Source organism: Arachis hypogaea, chromosome 2, assembly GCF_003086295.3.
Source record: "Arachis hypogaea cultivar Tifrunner chromosome 2, arahy.Tifrunner.gnm2.J5K5, whole genome shotgun sequence".
Classification (NCBI taxonomy): domain Eukaryota; kingdom Viridiplantae; phylum Streptophyta; class Magnoliopsida; order Fabales; family Fabaceae; genus Arachis; species Arachis hypogaea.
In genome coordinates this window covers 8,344,089-8,365,571 of record NC_092037.1, presented here as the reverse complement: position 1 = coordinate 8,365,571, position 21,483 = coordinate 8,344,089, and the positions used below count along the sequence as shown (strand labels likewise).

The 21,483-nt window shown below is 30.1% G+C and overlaps 3 protein-coding genes across 3 annotated transcripts; 1 reads left to right on the top strand and 2 right to left on the bottom strand.

Moving 5' to 3' along the window:
* Nucleotides 1-8,148: 8,148 nt before the first annotated feature.
* LOC112736339 (NAD(P)H-quinone oxidoreductase subunit S, chloroplastic) lies at nucleotides 8,149-9,663 on the bottom strand. The gene has a single exon (XM_025785744.3). It carries the CDS (start codon nucleotides 8,944-8,946, stop codon nucleotides 8,263-8,265), a length of 684 nt encoding a protein of 227 aa, XP_025641529.1. The 5' UTR covers nucleotides 8,947-9,663; the 3' UTR covers nucleotides 8,149-8,262.
* On the bottom strand, nucleotides 8,149-12,641 carry LOC112736330 (uncharacterized). The gene is made up of 6 exons (XM_025785732.3): nucleotides 12,095-12,641; nucleotides 11,312-11,471; nucleotides 10,851-11,038; nucleotides 10,645-10,768; nucleotides 10,215-10,345; nucleotides 8,149-9,834 (listed from the first exon to the last, which is right to left on the bottom strand). The coding sequence occupies exons 1-6, from the start codon at nucleotides 12,344-12,346 to the stop codon at nucleotides 9,703-9,705; spliced, it is 987 nt and encodes a 328-aa protein (XP_025641517.1). The 5' UTR covers nucleotides 12,347-12,641; the 3' UTR covers nucleotides 8,149-9,702.
* Nucleotides 12,642-18,477: 5,836 nt separating this feature from the next.
* Nucleotides 18,478-21,322, top strand: LOC112736306 (transcription initiation factor TFIID subunit 7). The gene is made up of 6 exons (XM_025785700.3): nucleotides 18,478-18,759; nucleotides 19,692-19,718; nucleotides 19,847-20,106; nucleotides 20,226-20,345; nucleotides 20,434-20,503; nucleotides 20,888-21,322. Exons 3-6 carry the CDS (start codon nucleotides 19,849-19,851, stop codon nucleotides 21,046-21,048), a joined length of 609 nt encoding a protein of 202 aa, XP_025641485.1. The 5' UTR covers nucleotides 18,478-18,759; nucleotides 19,692-19,718; nucleotides 19,847-19,848; the 3' UTR covers nucleotides 21,049-21,322.
* The last annotated feature ends 161 nt before the right edge of the window (nucleotides 21,323-21,483 follow it).

Here is a 21,483-nt window from a genome sequence, read left to right as displayed (position 1 = left end):
GATTCTGGAATGGATTTTATCATAGGAAATAACTTTTTAAAGCTATATCATCCATTCATTCAAGAATTAACATATATAGTTTTAAAAACTCCACACGATTCTTCAATAAATCAAAAATCGAAATGAATAAAAATACCAACCACTACTATAGATAAGATTCTAAAATTTAAAATATTTTCTATATTAGAGACATGTTATTTAAATTTATACTTTCAGATAAAAATTCCAAAAAATAATCTTGAAACAAAGATAGAAGAATTTCTGGATGAAATTTGTGCTGAAAATCCTTTAGATATTAAAAATACAAATAACGAATTAGTAAGCATTAAATTAAAAGACCCTACAAAAGAGATAAATGTTCCAAATAAAATTCCTTATTCCGCAAGAGATAGAGAAGAGTTCTCATTAGAATGTAGAGATCTTTTGGAAAAAGGAATTATAAGATTAAGTAAAAGTCTTCATGCGGCTCCAGCCTTTTATGTCGAAAACAATAATGAAATTAAAAGGGGAAAACGAAGAATGGTTATTAACTATAAGAAGATGAATGAAGCAATTATTGGTGATGCTCATAAACTTCCAAGAAAAGATTCTATTTTAGAAAAAATCAAAGGAGCAACTTGGTTTTCATCTCTTGATGCAAAATCAGGATATTGGCAACTTCATTTAGACGAAGAAACAAAGAAATTAACTGCTTTTACTTGCCCAACAAAAGAATCAACAAGTGTGTTGCTCTATGAATGGAATGTATTACCATTCGGATTAAAACAAGTCCCAGGTATTTATCAAAGATTTATGGAAGAAAATCTAAAAGAGTTAAATGAATTTGTTTTAGTCTACATTGATGATATACTAGTTTTTACAAAACAAGATAAAGAATATCATCTTCAAAAATTATTAATAGTTTTAGAAAGATGTAAAGAAAAAGGATTAGTTCTTAGCAAAAAGAAAGCAAGAATAGCAAAACAAGAAATAAAGTTTCTTAGATTAATTCTATCCACCTAAGGAAAGCTAAAACTTTAACCAAATGTTCTAGAAAAGGTAAATTTATTTCCTAATAAAATAGAAGATAGAAAACAATTACAAAGATTTTTGGGGTGTATAAATTATATTTCTGATCAAGGATTTTTAAAGAATATAACAGAATACGCTAAAAGCTTATTTCCAAAAATAAGTACTAAAAAAGAATGGAAATGGGATGAAAAAGATAGTATGCAAATTCAAAGAATTAAAGAATTATGTGAGAAACTTCCAGAACTTTATATTCCAGAAGAAAATGACTACTTAATAGTAGAAACAGATGCCTCAGACATAACCTGGTCAGGATGTCTAAAAGCTAAGAAAGCTATAAAAAGCTTGGAACAAGAAAAAGAATCACTAGATTCTAAATATTCCCCAAATGAATTACTTTGCAGGTATATTTCAGGAACTTTTACTCCAACAGAACAGATATATACCACTCATGAAAAGGAAACTCTAGCAGCAATTAAATCTCTTAAGAAATGAAAAATTGATTTACTACCCAAAGAATTTACATTAAGGACAGATTCAAGTTACCTAACAGGTTTTATACGATATAATTTAAAAGTTGATTATAATCATGGATGATTGGTAAGATGGCAATTATTTTTGTTACAATATCCAATAAAAATTGAATATATTAAAGGTGACAAAAATGTTATTGCAGATACATTAACGAGAGAATGGAGTTCGTCTACAACGCATTAGATCAAGAAATTCAAAAATATGAACAAGAACTCGAAAAATGCAAGCATTGTCAGCAAATAAGGACACAGATCCAATCCCTCAAGAAGGCCATTGAAGCAATGAAATCAACACAACAAGCAAAACCATCAGAGTTCAGCCAGCTAAGCGTGGTGGACAAATCAGGTGAAGAAAAAATTTCAGAAAATAAAACAATTGCTGAAATCATTAAAAAATCCACCCAAGATAAAAAAATATTATGTAAATTATAATGGCCCCATGAAAGGAGTATATGATGCCTGGGAAAAAGCAGCACCATTCACACATCAATCAAGGATAATTCATAAAGGAGGGTTTCTAACACTGGAAGAGGCAAAGGAATCCTTTAGGGAATATGAAGCTCTCCATCCAGAGCAAACCCTAAAAAGAGCAGAAAAAGCTCCAATTCAAACCCAGAGAACAGGGATAATAAGAAACATTCCTACAAGGACTGAAATCAAGGAAAAGAAAAGGGTCTGTAGATCAAATCTCAGAGAAACCCTTAACATAGTCCTGAATTGGACTGAAGAAAAAAGGACAATTTTGGGATATTATCCTATTGCCAAAGAACAGCTAACAAAACTGGTTATATTTCCAGATGCTTCCCCATCGGACACCTATCAGTTTTTCCAGTATGGATTGATTGATACAATTTTAATTTTTAATGATCTAAAAATTATTAGTGAGTTTCCTGCAGGATTTGTTGATGCAGTAAAGAGATTTAAAAATATGATTGACAATGTAAATCCAAGGGATATATCCCTAAAATTTACAAACAGTCAACCTATTTTTAATGAAGAAGAAGAATGCTTGGTTCCAGCACACCAAGTAATATTCATGTCCGTCTTTCCAGGAAATTTTCAACCAATTGATCAGATTCAAGACTTAACAATTTACAGTCAGGAAGGAAGACTAGCCAGCACACTAGCAAGGGTCTTCGAAAGAACTCAAAAGATAACAAGGGAATCTCACACAAGAATCAATTATAAAAGCAGAAATACTCTGCTTATGTCCAATAAAAGAAATGAAATTGAAGAAAGAGAGATGAGACTCTTGTTAGAGTTTGAATCTTCATTCTATAATCTATCCGGACTCTTAGAAAAACTCCCTGAAGGGATAAAAAGGAATCTCTGCTATTTGATAAAAAACAGAGAAGACCACAAGTGCCAGCTGTGTGTCTCAGAAATATCTGAAGAAAGCAATAATGAAATAGGATCCACCCACATGATAAAAGAAGAAGACAGCTCATCCACCCACATAAAAGAAGAGGATAGCGCATCTGAGGCATCTCTCGACATTATTGCATAATGACATAAGCGCTTAGGTCATAGAGCACCAACGATGTAGCTGGTGCAAGATAATAAACAATGACGTAAGCAATGACGTCATAAGAAGGGTAAGGATGGGAATTGTCCATCAGACCCAACCATTATAAATAGATTGCTTAGGCAATTGTAGAAGGCATCAGAAAACAAAAAGTAGGAGGCTAAGAGTACTCATATGCTAGGAGAGTAAGGAGGAAGCTGCCGAGGCGATTCTGTAGTCTAAAAAAAGAATTCCCTTAGGAAAAAATAGTTTTAAACTCCCCTCTGGAGTTAATACCTATAATCTCCCCTCTGGAGATAAAAACATCTTATGTAAAATATACTAAATAAAGGAAGTTTTTCTCCAGAAAGGTACGCCTTTATCCTAATCTCTTAGTTATGAATTATTTAGAAAGTTTAGAATTAATGGAAGAATCTGATTATTATAGATTATCTGCCTTATTAGATAATGAAAAATAGGCTGTTCTAAAAACAGAATTAAATCTCAAATCAAATGAAAATTTTAATAAACAAAATCTTTTAAAAGAAGTTTTTAATAAAAAAATATAATATACTATGGAAAAATTCAACTTGAAGCCCCTATAAAGATAAAATCCGCCAATGGAGAACTTGAAATAGCTTTGATAAATGATGAAGAATTAAGTAAACAGATTGAGAAAATTAAGGATCAACAAAAAAGATCTAAAATTGGATGGATTCATATTAGTACTATACAAGTCTTAATTAAATCTACATATATGAAAGGAATTAATTCACCAATAAGTTTAGCAATCTGTGATAAAAGAATTACTGATGACCCAATAGATCAAATAATTGGAATTGTTCATGGAAACTTGGCAAACGTAAATGTTAAATTCAATGCTCGTCTTGGATACGCTATACCTTTATTAACTGAAAATCTTGGAAGATCTATAAGCTTAGCTTATAAATTTCACAGAAAGAATCTAATGGAACAAGATGATGAACCATTTTCAATTACATATGCAATAAATTATGCTTTAACAAATAGCCATCATAGTATAATATTTAAAAACAGAGAAAGAATTTATGTTGATGAATTATTTCAGAAAATTGTAAAAACAGAAATACCAAAATATAAAGCTATTGAAAACCCAGTTCTATTATTAAAAGAACCATCAGACAAATTAGTTTCATCGAATTTTCAAATAAGAGAATCTAAAATTAATAGCCCTTTAAGTTTACCTAAGTTAAAAATTAAAGAAGAAAATTCTGAAATAAAAGAACTAACAAAAAAAGTCGAAAAATTAAATGAAACCCTATAAATTATGACAATAAATAAAGAAGAAATATATGTAACTTATCAAGACAAGAAACAAGAGCTATTTGAAAGAAAAAATCGTTTGAATTATTTACAGTTTTCTGAAATAAATCAAAGAGCATTTGAAGCCCTAAAAATAATCTATGACAAGTTGAAAAGAGAAGTTGAAGAGCTAGAGAAATTAATAGAATCTTTAGAAAATAATGATGAATCAATGATAGAGTTTGCAGAAATTTTAAAATAATGAAGCATAAAAAGATTGAAAAACCAGAAAATAAAATAAAAAGAAATAGGACGAGAAAATTAAAAGGTAAAATAAAGGAGTATAAAAGGGAATTAAACAATCTTCAGATTGAAATTGATGATCTTATAATAAAAAGGATAGAAATAAGAATAAATATAAACAAGTTGGAATTAAACTTAAAAAATTTATAAATGCCTAGAAAACCATATTATGACTTAAAAGAATTAAAGCTGTTGAAAGAAAAAATGGAGAATGAAATTGAAAAATTAAACAGATATTTAGAAACAGGAAAAAGTGTAGAAATAAAAGAAGTTATTGAAGATTTGAGAAATTATATTAAAGAAAAAGACAAACAGATAAAAAATTTTATATACAATAATCCATGCAAAAAAGAATATTATAAATTAAAACAAGATTGAAAAGTTATGAATCAAAACATCAAAGACTAGTAATAACTGCAAGAGAAATAGTAGAAATGGTCAATACTTTAAATAAAGCACCTATACAAGTTATAAACTTATTCAAAGTAAAATATGAAGAATTAATAGAAATTTCGAAAAAGAAATTAAAAGAAAAGCCAGAAATTAAAAATTGGTATCAGAGTCAAGTTAACGATTAAGGGTAACATTTTTTCTTTAAGTAACACTTTTAGTGATACACTTTTAAATCAATAAAAAACAAAAATCTATAAATCTGTACCAAAACACATCTGTATACTAGATGGACCCTTAGTGTTATATTTAGAACATGTCAGACATATAATGACATGTTCAGAAAAGAATCTTCTATTTAGTATTTAATATTGAAGGTGATTTATTTATCGAGGAGGAGGTCGATTTTTAGATGAAAGCACCATTAGTGCAATACAATATGTACATGTTCACTTTTGTTATGCATAGAAGTTCGACTTTTTATAGAATGAATGTAAGATAACCTTGATGATTCAGAACTCAACCTTTCGATCTATTCTTAATATATAAAAATAGATACATAAACATATACCACATTACTTTTGAAATATTTCTTTCCTCCTATTAATACCATGTCAACAATATTGCTTACTTGGCACAATTTTAGAATTAACCACTCAATTTTTGCTAAATTAACTACTATTTCCAAATCAGCAAAAAAAAAATATACAAATAAAAAACTAAAAAATAGAATCCAATATATTTGTAACCTCCAAATACATTGAATTCATATTCCTATATTTATTATATCTTACCGTTATAAATAATACAATAAATTTATAACCGCAACAATTAATTTATAAATTAAAAGTTTAAAAAATGAAAATTATATTTTATTATTATAATTATGTTTATTATAATCATTTTAATTTTTGCCAATGAGTTATACCTCAAATAGTATAGTCTCCCTCTCCCATATTGGTCGCAAGTTCGAGTCTATATATCTTTAGTAAAAAAAAAAATACTCATTTTAATTTTTAGAAGTAATACTAAGTACAAAGAACTATTATTGTAGTTTTTACTTATTATTAAAAACAAATTTTATTTTATTTTACCAATATAAATTTTGAAAAGAATATTTGAAAACTAAAAAAAAAAAACAAATTTATTAAAAGAGTATCAAAACAAAACCAAAAAATATATGATATTAGACATACATTTTCATATTAGATACATTTGTAGTATATAAGATGCATCATGCATGCATGTTTATCTCAAAACACTAATTAACTATTTTCTTTTTTTTACTAAAAATGTTTAACTTTTAGCTTTTGATGCGTATATTTGTACATATAAGATGCATCATGCATGGATACAAATCTAAATATATAATTATTACAATAATTATGTTGACCGCAACTCTATAAGTTTAGGTCATTGACTACGTTAATTGCATTGTCAACTTTAGAATAATTATTATTTGGCACAACTTTAGAATCAACCACTCAATTCTTGCCAAATCAACTATTATTTTTAAATCATCAAAAAAATAAACTATACAAATAAAAAACTAAAAAATAGAATCCAATAAATTTGTAACTTCCAAATACATTGAATTCATATTCCTATATTTATTATATCTTACCGTTATAAACAATACAATAAATTTATAACCGTAACAATTAATTTATTAATTTTTATAAATAACTCACCATATATAATAAACATCCATATTACAAATGTCATAATAATATTATTAATCATAATAAATTTTACATTATAAGTATTTAAATTCTATACCATTTAAACTACATATATAAGTCTCTTATCACTATTCCTTCACATAACATCAAATTTAGCACAAAAAAATTATTTTCGAACTGCATATCTCAAACTTACTCAATAGAGCATCATTCTTTCAGAGCAGAACGATTAGATCTAATGGCCATGCAATGAGAATCTGATGATCAGGTATGACAAAAAAAAAATCACAACATGCATCATACATTCATACTTCCTCAAATATCATATACCCAATGATAACATAAATTGAATATTGGAATAGGAAAAGATCTTCACAATTTTAGCAACTATAAACGAAATTGATGACAAATTAGGATGAAATTGTGTTAAATGTAAAAAGTGTCAGAAGAAAGTATATATAAAAAAAGAAACAACTACATTTGTGGCACATGTAATCAAACACCATAATATCCAACAATAAGGTAACTCTATATACTTTTCATAATCTCATTTATCAAATTATTAGTTGTTAGCCCAATACTTATTTTAGGTTCAAACTTCAATTAAAGGTTTTAGATCAAAGTGTTACAACAACTTTTGTACTATTTGATGGCGACGTAAAAAATTTATTGGGCACAACTGCTTTAAATCTAATGACATTTCAGAAAAATAATGACATTGAAGCACCACCACATCAAAAGATTAAGGAGAAAGAAAACCATACAAATTCAGGACACATCTTCGGAAGAAGAACATACATACAAAGATGGAACCAAATAACACAATAGAAAGTGCATCAAATTCAACAATTCATAAAGAACATATCTTCACAAGAACCTACGACAAAAAGAAGAAAGCACACACTCTAACAACCAACAAAAAAAAGGAGGACGAGCGCCACATAAGATGACTAAGTCCATCAACTAAAACAAATGCAAAAATCAAACCACCAAATAAAAATGTTTTAAAATGTTTACAACTCCCATCCAAATCTTTTGTACTACAAATTATTTAAAATAAAATACATTTTAAATTTAACTTCAATTTACACATATTTAATTTATGGTGGATACTACAATGAAGATTTTATAATTGTCTTCATATGAAAATATTTCTTTTTGACCTTTAGATGATGGATTGTATGGTTAGATTTTGATATTTAAAAAGTATTATCTTTATTTAAAATGTGGCTAAATAAATAAGTCACACTTTTAAATAAAGTATCTTTATAAAAAGATGTTTTTACCATCTTCATTTGAGTATTTGCCTTAATTTATTTCTACAAAGCATAATAATTTTTAATATTTATTATATATTATCATTAATTTACCGTCACGCGCACCGCGCGGTCTCATTCTAGTTCAAAATAGTTGGTGACGCATATAGAAATCTAAATAGATTACCTCGTACCAAACACCCTCTAGATAAATTGTCAAGAAAAGCATATGCATATACATATACATATATTATACAAAAGTGAGAACATGCTTTACAACAAGAAGGAGGTGATGGAAGATACTATCATGATTTCTTCTCAAGAAACGGTTCAAGAACACAAGACTTTGGATTCTTCATTGGAGGACCCTTTTCTCTTCTCTCCAATTCCTCAAGCCTGAATGTGATTAACCTGTCCCAGTTCCCTCCTTCAAACAGAACCCCTGCTTTTCCATCAGTGATCCTTTGAACAATGCCACAGTACATGTAATACGGATTATTCGGATTGCTCACAATAGCGATCATTCCTGGAAGCAGAAGAGGAAGCTCCGGTGGCTTTGGCTTCTTCGCCATCGAAAGTTTCAAGCTTTGGATTCCATCACCTTTTTTAGGAGGAGGGTTCTCCATGATGAACTTCTTCAAGCCTTTTTCGCCACCGGGGAAGCCACCTGTTAGCCCCATCAACTCTTTCTCAAAACCATCTTCTGCTGCAACATTGGCCAGTGCTAAATTCTCTTGTTCTTGTTCTGATGATGATGGTGATGGTGGATTCTCAACTTGTCTTTTCAGCTCTTGTATAAGGCCTTCTTCTCCATTGCATAGTCCTCTACCTCCCATGATTTGCAGCATGTCAAATTTGGCACATACTTTGTATGCTTTTGGTTTTGTGTGAATGGTGGATTTGGAATGGTAGAGATGAGTGAGGCCATCTTGGCCTAGAAACTGGGATTGAAGAAGAGAACTATGAAGAGCAACAAAGGTGGAAGACATTCTTAACAGTTTGATGAGGAAGAGGGAACTGAATGATGTCAGGGAGAGAAAAAGATTCTTGGTTTAATTCCAACCACAAGGGTTCTTATTGGATAGCCCTTATCCTTGTTTTTTGTTTCTTGTAAAGAATAATAATAACATTAGAAAACTTCTTCCACAAACTTATTTCTGACCTCAAAGTTTATTATGTCTGGATTATAGTATAAAAGTCATAGTTTTAAGGCTAAAAGTGATGTTAACATATAACTTACTATAACTTTTGTTACATACTGAAATTAATTAAGATTCAATTTGTAGTAGAAACTAAAATCTAAACATCATCATAAGTTGAAATTCCTCCCCTCCAACCCCTTTTATTTATTTATATATTTTTTCAGTGCATAATGAGCATTAGGCAGTCTTGCTTGCATAATTGAACCATAAAAACATTTGTCTTCACTTGACATATATTTAGCAACTCAGGTTCAATATACATATTTTTATACATGCAAGAACACATGAACAAATTTCAGTACAACTTATTTTTCAAAAATTGAAAAATAATACATTGACAAACAAATTAATACTTCTCATTTACTAATTCCCTCAATCCCAACAACAAATTGCTTGGCTTAAATTTATCAAGAATTTACCTATGTTTAGTTTACAACATTCAGAATGCAGTAAGAGAGGCAGAGAGCTGAGAGCGCATAGTTTTCACTTTATGGCAACAATACTCAAAATGCTAACAAGGGATCATTGAACATCTTTGTTGCTTCAATTTTTCGCTTCAGCTTCAAGCGTTAATCTGACACCATCCTTGAATGAAACAGGATGAATTTTTAGTGTTTGAAGCAATCTAGTAATATCCATTGATATGTCAGATGGGGACTTCACACCTCTATCAACCTGAAAAATAAGAATATTTCAATGCCATCTCAAGAAGAGGACTTAATGGTAAAGAGAAAGAAGTTAAAAATATCATGGCAGGCTAAGAAGTTCTCAAATGGCATCAAAAGTTCAAGGACAATCTTTGGTAGTTTGATTTTTGGTTTTGTTTCCTATTTTCATTTTCATTTTTTCTTTTTTCAAATAAAGATATTTTGATGGAAAAAGTGAAAACAGAAAACAAGTAAGCAGAGTCCATGAAACAGAATCAGAATACATTGGTCTGAAATTAACGGTTAGCATTAAGGAGGTTAATATTTTCTCATCTACACAGGGCTAATGTCAATAAACAATTACTAATTACATCAGAAAATTGTGATAAAATGAAGTGGATTACATACCGACGAGGCAGACACTGATTTGATTTTTGAGGTGTCATAGCCTCTAAACTGTGCAACAGCCTCGGCCATTTGAACTCGCGATACCCTATCAGGTCCACCAGCATTGAGTAGCAATTGTATTTGCTTATCCTCTGGGAAAAAAAAAACCAGAAAAGTAGAAATTATGGCTCCAAAATTAGTTTAAAAAGAATAAGGAGAGCATTTGAAAAGGGCTAAAAGAAAATGAAAGTGCCAAGGGAAATCATATTTACATGAAATTCTGTATTTATATGTAAATCAGTTATAATATATGAATAATTTTCATAGATAGGAAGTAACTCTTCTCCAATATGATGTTCAGAATGGCATACTAAATCTCTCATTGAGATCTTCTTTTACTCAAAAAACATTTTGATCAATATATAAGCTTTGGTTCTAAAACTCCTATTACCTGATATCCATAACCTTGTTAAAGCCAGTATCATATTTACAAGATCCTTAACAAAAATCGGACAACGGAATTCATCGTGAAAGAACTGCACTTCTTCTCCTTTAGCAAGGACACCATCCATCCACTGCATCAAGAGATAGATTTAATTAATAACATCAAGTAATTATTAATTAATAACATACAAAGTTCACATACTGCATATCCACCTGAATTGGAAGAGATTTTGGAACAGGTGAGACTGTCTGTGGTCCATAAATGATACTGCTTCTCAAAATTGCATAATTCGAGTAATTTTCGGAAATGAACTGCTCAGCTGCGACTTTAGTTTTACCATAAACATTTACCGGAATAGCAATGTCTTCTTCCTTGTAAAAGGACTTTTCCCCTTCATAAACTGATGAGAAGAAATATAAATATAACCTAGCTAACACTTGAAAACGCACTAGTTCATGAAGAAAGAAATTGTGTGCCAAAAATGATTCATTAACTTCATTTGTGCAAAAAGGATAAAAGAAAAACAGAAAGCATTTGTATCCAGTTCGCAGCCAAAATTTCCGACATTGAAAAACTATGATAGTAGTTTTAAGTTAAGAACCACAAATTGTTACAAAGAGTTATATATCTCATCTCTTTCATCTTCATCTTTCATGATAAGGTTTCAGCTTACCTTGATCCGTTGAGAGATGAATGAGAAGACTGATTTTCTCTTTAAAGCTTTGCAACCAATTTACAAGAGCTGATGGCACGTTAATAGCATGTGCAGTATCAGGATCAGTTTCACAAGCACGAGGTACCGACATGGCAGCACAATTAACAACAACATCGGGCTGCAATTCGAGAAGTGGCAGAATTTTCAGTCCCAAATGAAATGAGTCAAAATACACTATATAAATACTTTGAAATGGTAGCTAAAGATCCTTCTTCCTTATGTTTTCGTCTGATTGTTTTCCCAATATCCTCAAATCATTGCTATAAATCAGCTATAAACAAGTCTAGAGAACCGTGCTTCAAATCAAAACAGTGTTTTTTGATTCATGTAAGATGCCTGAAAATACCAAAAAGTGTTCACAAGTATTTGATTTTCTAGTGTCTACTCCCAAAACCAATTTGATCAATTGAGATAATGTTTTGTTTTAATCAACAAGAACAATTTTTTCCCCTCCTCTAGAATTGATTTTGGGAGAATTTTCACTAGGAAACATAGATCACTTAATATCAAAATCATTTCTTCCATAAAAGCAGAATCAAACACACTCTTTCTTCTGAAGCTGGCAACTACTTCAATCCTACGAACTATATTCATAAATCAAAATCATGTTTTTATGCCACCCAACTGGAGAACAAAATCAAAACAAAATCTAATTTTACACCCAACTTTGAAATAAACCCTTAACACAACAAAATTCAGCAAAGGAAGTAGTAATGAGAACAGAGCAGCGTGAATCAAAACCTGACCAAATGCATTGGAAATGGATTCAAATCCAACGCCAGTTTTCAAATCAACTTGGAAAGGAATGGAGCCGGGAATGGCATGAAGAAGAAGCTTTGGCGGAGGAGTAGAGTGATGAGTGAATGCCAGATCGAAAGAAGAGACTCCATTTCCATTGGTATCAGAAGAAGAAGAAGAAGCATAATAGGCTTGTAAGAGATGCTGACCAAGGTAACCAGTTCCTCCCACAACAAGAAGCTTCTTCTTACCCATCTTTCTCTCTTTGGGGAGTTTCCTTCCAAATGCAAACTTTTTGGAGTTTTTCGCTGCTTCGTTTTTATGGTTGTAGCATTGGAACGGTTAACGTTGTTCTGTTACACATGCTTGTGTTGTCGCTTGCAATCACTACTAATGTTTTTCACAAAACCAATTTGGTGAAGCTAATGAAAATTGACCCTAAGAAAATGAATTTCATCTTCTCTGCATTGGGTTAGATTTGGTGGCCCAACAAAAGAAAACTCATGGAACTTCCTTTTCTTGATGTACAAAAATATAAAAGAAACTCATTGCATTTAATAGAATTTCTAAGCAATCTAAGGAGCAAGGAGACCCTCAAACTCTTCGAAAACACGTCCAAAAAAATTCTTAAAAAAGGTTTATTAATTTGTTATAGTGGATATTAATTAGATTTGCTTAAATAACCAAATTATATTTTAGTGATTAGTTCACTAATCCACTTAAATAAGTGTTAAAAAGTTTGAATCCTGTCTTATGTATGAAGTAATATATTGACAAACGATAAATCTTTAAATTGAACTCTGATTTGCGACAAATTAATTCTTAATTTGCTAAATTGGAAAATACTAGAAAAAAAACTATTTGCTTAATCATATCAAGAAGTACAAATCTTAAAAAAAATATTACACTTAATATTTATTAGAGTTCCTTCCTATTCTTAAAGAAAAATTTTTTACACACATAATAATTTTAAGAGTAAATGCTCTTTTTAGTACTTAACCATTTGTTCGATGGACTTTGCACTCTCTAACAAATATAAAAATTCAAATCGGTCCATATCTACTTTGATATATGTAGTTCTAATTCCTGCAACCGATTCTGAGCAGGTCACTTGCTGACAGGGGCGAAGCTAGACAATATTTACCAGGAGCCAATATTCTTTTTAGTTTTTTATTTTAACAAAAAAAAGTTAAAAATAACTCTATATATAATTTTAATTAAAAATAACAACTAAAACTTAAAATTACTTTTTATAAGATAACTAAACATATTGTATATTAAAATAATTAAATACAAATATCTCAAAACTAATTTTAAATATTGTAAATATAAATTGTTACATACTTGTTTTTAGAATCTTCAAATACTATTTAATTTCTTTTTAGACGTTTCCTGCAAAATTATTAAAAAATGTATTATGCTTCAACCTTCATGTAAATAATTTAAATCACAACCATAACTTATACAATAAAAAAATTAGTAACAATATTATTAGAACTGAAATAAATTAAAATTTACAACTTACATAGACAATTGAGTTCGACGTTTTTTTCTTGATTCAAAGTCATCTATTATTGAATTTGTATTGAAAGTAGCTGAAATTTCTTTTTCAATGTAAATGACTAAATTATTTGCAAGAAAATCGTCTGCAAATCAATAATATCACTGTCACAAACAATTAATAATGAGAAAAAAATTTAAAAACAATACAAGGATAACATTATAATTACATGATTATCATCTTCAATTTTTTTCAAAAACCTAAATTATTATTACAATATTATAAACTAGATAAATAAATAAATAAATAAATATATAAATTATTCATAAAAACAAATAAAATAAATAACTTACAAAAAAAAAGAATAAAAGATGATAATGGAAGACCAAATACTACTTGCTATCTTCTAAGTTGTAATGATAATGAAAATATAGAGTGATGTTTTGTTTTCTAATTGAAAGAAGAGGAAAGAATGAAAGAAGTGATTTGTTGACTTCTTGTTATTGCCTTTTCAGATTCTTCACTTTTAATATGGATTGAGGCTTTTTTTTAACTAATTATATGACCCACTATTCATAACCCAAATAACACACTACTTTTTAAACTATTTTTTAAATGGAGTTATGGACAACATATATTTTCCAAAAGGGGGAGGCCTACTTTTTTTTAGGGGGCACTATTTGATTTTTTATTATTCTTGTAAACAAATTTTTTTTTGGGGGAGGGCACTGCCTCCCCTACAACCTAAGAAGCTTCACCCCTACTTGCTGATGTGTCAATAACTTGTCCACGTGGGTTTCTCTCTTTAATAATTGAGACAAATCGCCTCCTGGATCTTTGTCGAAACGTTGCGTTTCATAAAGAGGCGTTATCATCTGGTGTTCATAATTGTTTAGAATTTTTACTTTACTCTTCATTGTCTTCGTTGTGTGTAGAGTGAAGATAAAGGCTTTTCTCTTTAAGAAGAATATGGCTACGGAAGTCAGAAACTCTTCTTCACAAACCGTAGAGGAAGGCAGTGAAGCTGGGAAGAATTTGTGCAGGAGTCCGACTCTAAGTTCCACTAGGAGTATAGAGAAAAAGGCAAACCAAGGCAAGAACATGCACGACTTGATTTCAATAAAGAAAATGAATATGGAGAGGTTCAGTTTGAACTTGGAATGCAATTTTTGAGTATGGCGAGATTTAAAAAGGACTTAAAGGATGTATTTGTCTGAACCTGAATCTATTAATATGGACTATCTTATAAGTTTTTTTTTAGATCAATAATTTATAAGTTGTGTAAATTTTGGGTTGTCTTTGAGTATTCACAATGAGTTAATCTTTGTAAACATATGTGGCTGTAAAATATGTTTCTGTGATATAGGATAAGGTTAGGAAAAACAAGAAAAAAATGCCAAAAAGACCTTATGTAGAGTCAAATGAGATAAACATTTTACAAATTGTCCCAACTGCAGAGGTAAATAGACACACCATGATTCTTAGCTTTTTTTTTTAACACAAAAGATACAGTTTTGAAGTTCATATGTGATTTATTGTTTTACCAGGTTTCAGAAATTGATCAAACTGCTCCAATGAATCAGGCCATAACTCAGACTCTAAAGGCTCAGCCCCCTTCTACAATTCTAAGGTTTAGGTCCAAACAGAGTGTCAGAAGGCTCCCAAGTCCTCCAACCCAACAAACCTACTCACAATGTCCAAGTCCAACCAGAAGGACAAGACTTGCAAAGAACCTCTCTTCATGCAATCTCCAATGAAACTCTGACAGCAGCTAGCACTGAGATCTCATCAATACTCTTCAAGCTCATTCTAACTCTAGGAACCAAGCCTCCACAAAAAAAAAAAAAACAGTGAAAGAACCTGCTATATGGATATTTTACTATTTAGAAAATGCAAAATTTTGGTTTAGGGGAGACTCTATCTTAATTATTTTGGTTAATTTTAATGTTATGATTAAGTTCTGATTTAAAGTCTACATAATACTCAAGGTTGATTTAGAGATACTGTCATTTTTTTTGTATTTATTTTAGTATCAAGTTACAAAAACACACATAGTCTTATAAGTGAAACTCTGGAGCTGTTCATATTTTAGAGTCAGCTTTTTGTGAAATACTCATGCTGTGGTTTGTGAATCAATGAATCGGTTTATATATTGGTTTCAATTTTTATGAAACTCTCATAGTTTGGAGTGCAATTCTAAATGTGTCACATATTTGAATATTTACATTGTTATCTTCATAGACACTTGTTTCACAATTACATAATAATACAATATGATAATATCTCAATACACTATTTTAAATTCTACTAATTACATGAAATGAAATAAATTAAGTATCACTAAATTAGAGTAAATAACCATAACATGAGTTGTCTTCATACCCTCTGTGCATCTCTGTGATGGGTAAATCCCCATGAATAAGGGGCAACTTTCATGTAGTTTGTGATTGGATGTAACTGTTAAGATTTTCTCTTGGATAAATCTTTCTCTTAATAGATCTCTTCTTGTTCCTCAATCTTCGGAGAATGCGGCGTTGTATTATTGTAAGTTCTCTCTTCCGAACATTTCCTGAAAGTAGACGACAAGTTTTAAATCTTAATGCAGGCATATCTCCGTTGAATCAGTCTGATTCGCCACATCGCGTATAACGGGAGTCGAACCCAATTCTGCCAAAACCCCCGCACAGCAAAGTCATGAATTTCAACCATAATACATTAAGTAGTTATTTTCTATTTACATAACTTTGCATACTAAATTAAATTCACATTTTTCTCAATTAATCCACTGAAAATTGATGAAATTATAAGTATAACTGCAATTCCAATTAAAAAGGTGGTTAAGATTCTGTATTTAGTGTTGTCTCTAAATATTTTTTCAATTTCCTGCTTCGCCATCATTACTTCCAATGCTTCCAATCTTTCCTCCATCTTCCTAAAACTTTCAATCACTCCATTCTGATTGGCATCAGCTTTATGTATATATGACCCAACATATTCATCAAGGCAAGAAGTATTTGCAATGTGGAGTTACAGTCTGCAACAAATAACACTCCATAGTAATGACAACGAATTTTGAAACAAAACTAAAATTGAAAAATATTTTACCTTAAAATAAAAGTAATAAAAAAAACTTGTTCGAATTTTCTGCAATATTAGATTCAAATAATATATGTGCCACAATGACATCTGGGTGCTATAAATATTTTCTTGTCTTGTTTTGCCTTTTTTTTTATACTCCCAGTGGAACTCAAAGTCGGACTCCAGCACAAAATCTTCCCATCTTCACTGCTTTCCTCCACGATTCATGAAGAAGAGTCTTTGACTTTCGTAGTCATATTCTTCTTCAAGAGAAAAGTCCTTATCTTCACTCTACACGCAACGAAGACAATGAAGAATAAAGAAAAAATCCTAAACAACTATGAACACCCAAAATGATAACGCCTCTTTATGAAATGTAACGTTTCAACAAAAGTTCATGGGGCGATTTGTCTCAATTATGAAGGAGAGAAACTCACGTAAACAAATTACTAACACATCAGCAAGTGACCTGTTCGAAATCGATTGTAGAAACTGGAACGCACATATATCAAAGTAGATAGGGATTAATTTGGATTTTTATATTTGTTAGAGGGTGCAAAGCCTACCGGACAAATGGTTAAGGACTGAAAGGACATTTATTCTAATTTTAAAGATAATTTTTAAAGTTAAGTAGGTATTTTGTTATAGTTTTTTGTATTTGTTTTCAAAGATTTGTGTTGTCAAATACTTTCAAAATTTCATAGCAACTATATTTATTATGACGTTTGTTAATATAATTTTTTTTTGTATATTTAGAGTTTAATTTTAATGCATAAATAGTGTATAATTTTATAATTATCACATTTATTTTTTAAAATAATTATTTACATAATTAATATAAAAATAAATTATTTTTACTAACGTAACACTATTTAATTAAACGCAAATATAAAATTTATTTATATTAATAGTGCATTAAAATTAAATTTTTATATATTTATATATTTATATTTGTATTTTTTTATTTATTTATACTATGTAGCCCAAAGTTTATCATAATTCTAAAATATAAAGTGAATGATTCGATTAATAGATAACTCATCATTAGATCAGTCCGATTTAGAATAAAAAATAATTGTTAATAAATTAATTAAAAATTAGAAAAATTTAAAAAATTTTGTAAATCGATCAAATTCGATTTTGTAGTGATTATTTTAAATTAATGAAACACAAATTTTTTTAAATATATTTTTTTATATAAATATATTATTTTATTATATTCGATATAACTTAAATCGTAATTGAGATTAGAGACTTTTTAATTTTTTAATTTTGTCAATTTAACTAGGTCAATTTTGTTTTTCACAATATTTAAAAAGAGAAATACTAGAGAGTTATTAGAATTTATTATTTTTTATTATCAATATTTAAAAGTATGGAATAAAATATATTGTAAATTATTATACTAAAAAAATTAAACTAAAAAAATTGAAAACTAAGTGATGATAAAAATAATAAATTCTTATAACTCTCAGTATTTTTCTTATAAAAAATTGAGAAATTCTTAAGGTTAGTAATTTTTAATATTTTTAGCCATTTGACCTATACAACCACTAAATTGTCTTTTATAAATAAATTTTATTAATTTATATGTATAAATTTTAAAAAATATTAATGTAACCTTTATTAATTTATGTATGTAAAATTTTAATAATATAAATTATATACTTCATTATGTGCTTATAAATATAGATATAAATTATTAATAATTAACTGTTGGCCAAAAATAATAATATTTACTAATTATATAGTATTATTATAAAAAAATTATTCATACGTTAAATATTTTGATATCCACAAATATATTATTAATTAAAATACAGTATTACCAAACCCAATAAAGTCCCCAAAAAAAAACCCAAATAAACACCGAGGGTTATTTATTTACATTCGCTGATCGCACCTCTCTCTCTCTCTGTTCGCTGTTCATCTCCACCGGAGAGTAACCGCTGTCGCCACCGTTCGTTGTGCCTCCGTCACCGTCGCTCCGTTCATAGTGCCTCTATCGCCATCGACCATCTCTGTTCATCCAATCTCGTCCATCAGCTGGTTGCCCTCCTTCCGTGGTCGCGCTCCTTGTTCGCTCCAGGTCGGTCTTCTGATCTCCCTCCTCCTTTTTCTGTTGCTTTTTAATTTATCTTTTTTTGTTTTGCTTCGGACAGCAATGGTTTCGGTTTTAAAAATTTTCAGTTGCTTGATATGTACTAATGTGAAACTTGACAAACTTATGATAGTTAGTGTTTTTTTTTTTATTTGTGATTGGCGTCAAAATTATTGAAATTGGTTCTGAAATTGAGCTCTGGTATTGTTGCTTGTTGCTCTGCTATTGTTGGTGGTGTTGTAAGTTTAAATTGTTTGTTTAATTTTACGTTGTTAGTTAAAATTGTTAGGGATATTTTTCAAAATTGTTTGTTATTCCTGGAAATGTTGATGTCTACCAATCATGGAAATCTTCATTTCTAGACATATTTTTTCATGATTCTTAGGAAAATATCCTGAAGGGAAATAATATGTCTAACTTTTTTTCCTTTCTGTAAAGTTACTACTTACAAGCAAGCTTTTCAGTGTGCTTGGATTTTGTTTACATTTTGCTTATTGTTTGAAGAGAAAAGACGGTGAGTGACAGACTCATCATGATATATACGTATATGCTCATGTTCATTCATATATGTATGTGTATAAGAATGCTATATATGTAGTTATGTACATGCATTTACCCTAAACAGCAGACATCTTAATTCAACATAGAGCAAGATTAATTTTTATTTCAATTTTACCTACCAAACATAGTTAAGTACTAGAGAGGAACTCAGTTAAGAAGGAAAAAGAAATAAATTGGAGAATAGTAGGGTTTGGTGGGGATTCATATGTAATTGTACTCATTTTACCGGGACTCGGCCTTCGCCATAGGTGCATATACCATAGGCCACTTACATGCCTATTTCCAGTACTATTGTTTTGTTTGAAATTCTTTCTATCTTAAAATTCACAATTCACATCTTGTTCTTCTTTCTCTTTCAGGTCTCATCATCAGATATTCAGATCCAGGTATGTTTGGTTCTGCCGTAACTTTTCCATTTTTAGAGTTTCTTCTAAAATCAAATTGAAGACAATTATTTGCATTTACTCAATTGAAATTGAATTGTAATTTGACCTAATCTAATCCTGTTGTTAAGTTATGGAGGAGCAATTCATACTTAGAGTTCCTCCTAGTATTGCGGAGCGGATAGAGCGTCTTTTAAATGAAGGCAATGATGCTTCTTCATCTTCTGAAGACAAGTCATTAGATCTGTCATTTTCCGAGGATGGTAGAAGTGGCACCTTTGTAATTGGGAATGAACATTTTCCTGCATCTCTGTTGGACCTTCCTTGTGTCGTTGAATCCTACAAAACTTATGATGATAACTCTTTGATTAAGACTGCAGATATTGGGCAGGTCATTTATTCTTTCCATCCTTATTATTCTTCAATGTTGTAATAATTCTTAATAGTTTTACTATTTCTTTATTATATTCATTTGACTAACTGCTTTAGCTTAATGAATCCAATAAACAGATGATTATGGTGAGGGAATCTGGTGACGCAGCTCCTGATGTAATTGAGTACAGACATGGCCTCACCCCTCCCATGAGAGATGCCCGCAAGCGTAGATTTCGCCGAGAACCTGATCTCAATGTATTCTCTCCACTTTTTGCCCATGTATTCTCAAAATATCTCTCTCCCGTAAACATGTATGTGTGATGTTTATCATATTTCTTTTCAGCCTGAGCTTGTCTCCCGTGTTGAGAAAGATCTTCTCAAAATTATGGCAAGAGGAACAGCTGACAATCTTGATATCCTTACATCTGTCTTGTTTTGCTCACATAGGACTTTAGAGAACACATGCAAATTTATTATTCCACTTTAAAATGGATGATGGATGGTTGGTTACTTGCTGTGATCCATGTCATTGCTCAAGCCTTTTGGCCTATTCTTATCACAATTTCTTTGTTATTAACGGGGGTATATATGATTGTTAATTACATCACACAATGAAATCTTGTTTGTCACTTGGAATAAATTGTTACATATTCAGATCAGGTTTGTTTACACAGTCATTATATGCACCATGTTTGTTTATCACTGTAAAAATACAATGATTACTAATTCAATTGCCCTAATGTTTGCTGATTTCTGTATATAAAGAAGCTCTAATCATTTCCTTGACTGAGATTCACATGTGGAAGCAGCTGAGCAAGATGAAGGGGATGAGAATGCTCGAGGTGTCAGGAAAAAACCTGCACAAACACCTGCACCTAAAAATGATGTTCCGGAAACAAACACAAATGCTGGAGAGCCTGACAGGAGTGACTCTGATGAATCTGATGATTCAGTTTGATCCAAACTAGCTACCAAAGAAAATTTGCATCTTTGGCAACCTTGTATATTTTATTTTTCATGCTATATTTGAACTTCGCCCACCATCTTTCTTATAATCAGATATAAATGGATTTGCCATCCTACATTGTGTATTTCATTTTCTAAATGGTTTGTTGCATCTTATGCTGTATCCTTTCAAATTGTATAGTCAGTTAGCAACCTTCCGGGTGTTAATTTTCTCTACATATATGATACTTGATAATAATGGCAATCAGGCAATGCTGTTGCAGCAATTTTTTTTCCTTCTTCCAAATCCAACTAATTTTAGTTGATTTGATTTTGAAATTATTTTAGAATGAAGTGGACTTAACTCTTTCAAATGCTAGTTCATAGGAGGAAGGTGGTCTAAGTTCCTATAAAGGCCGTCTTTATGATATCCCTAAGCAATGTTTGA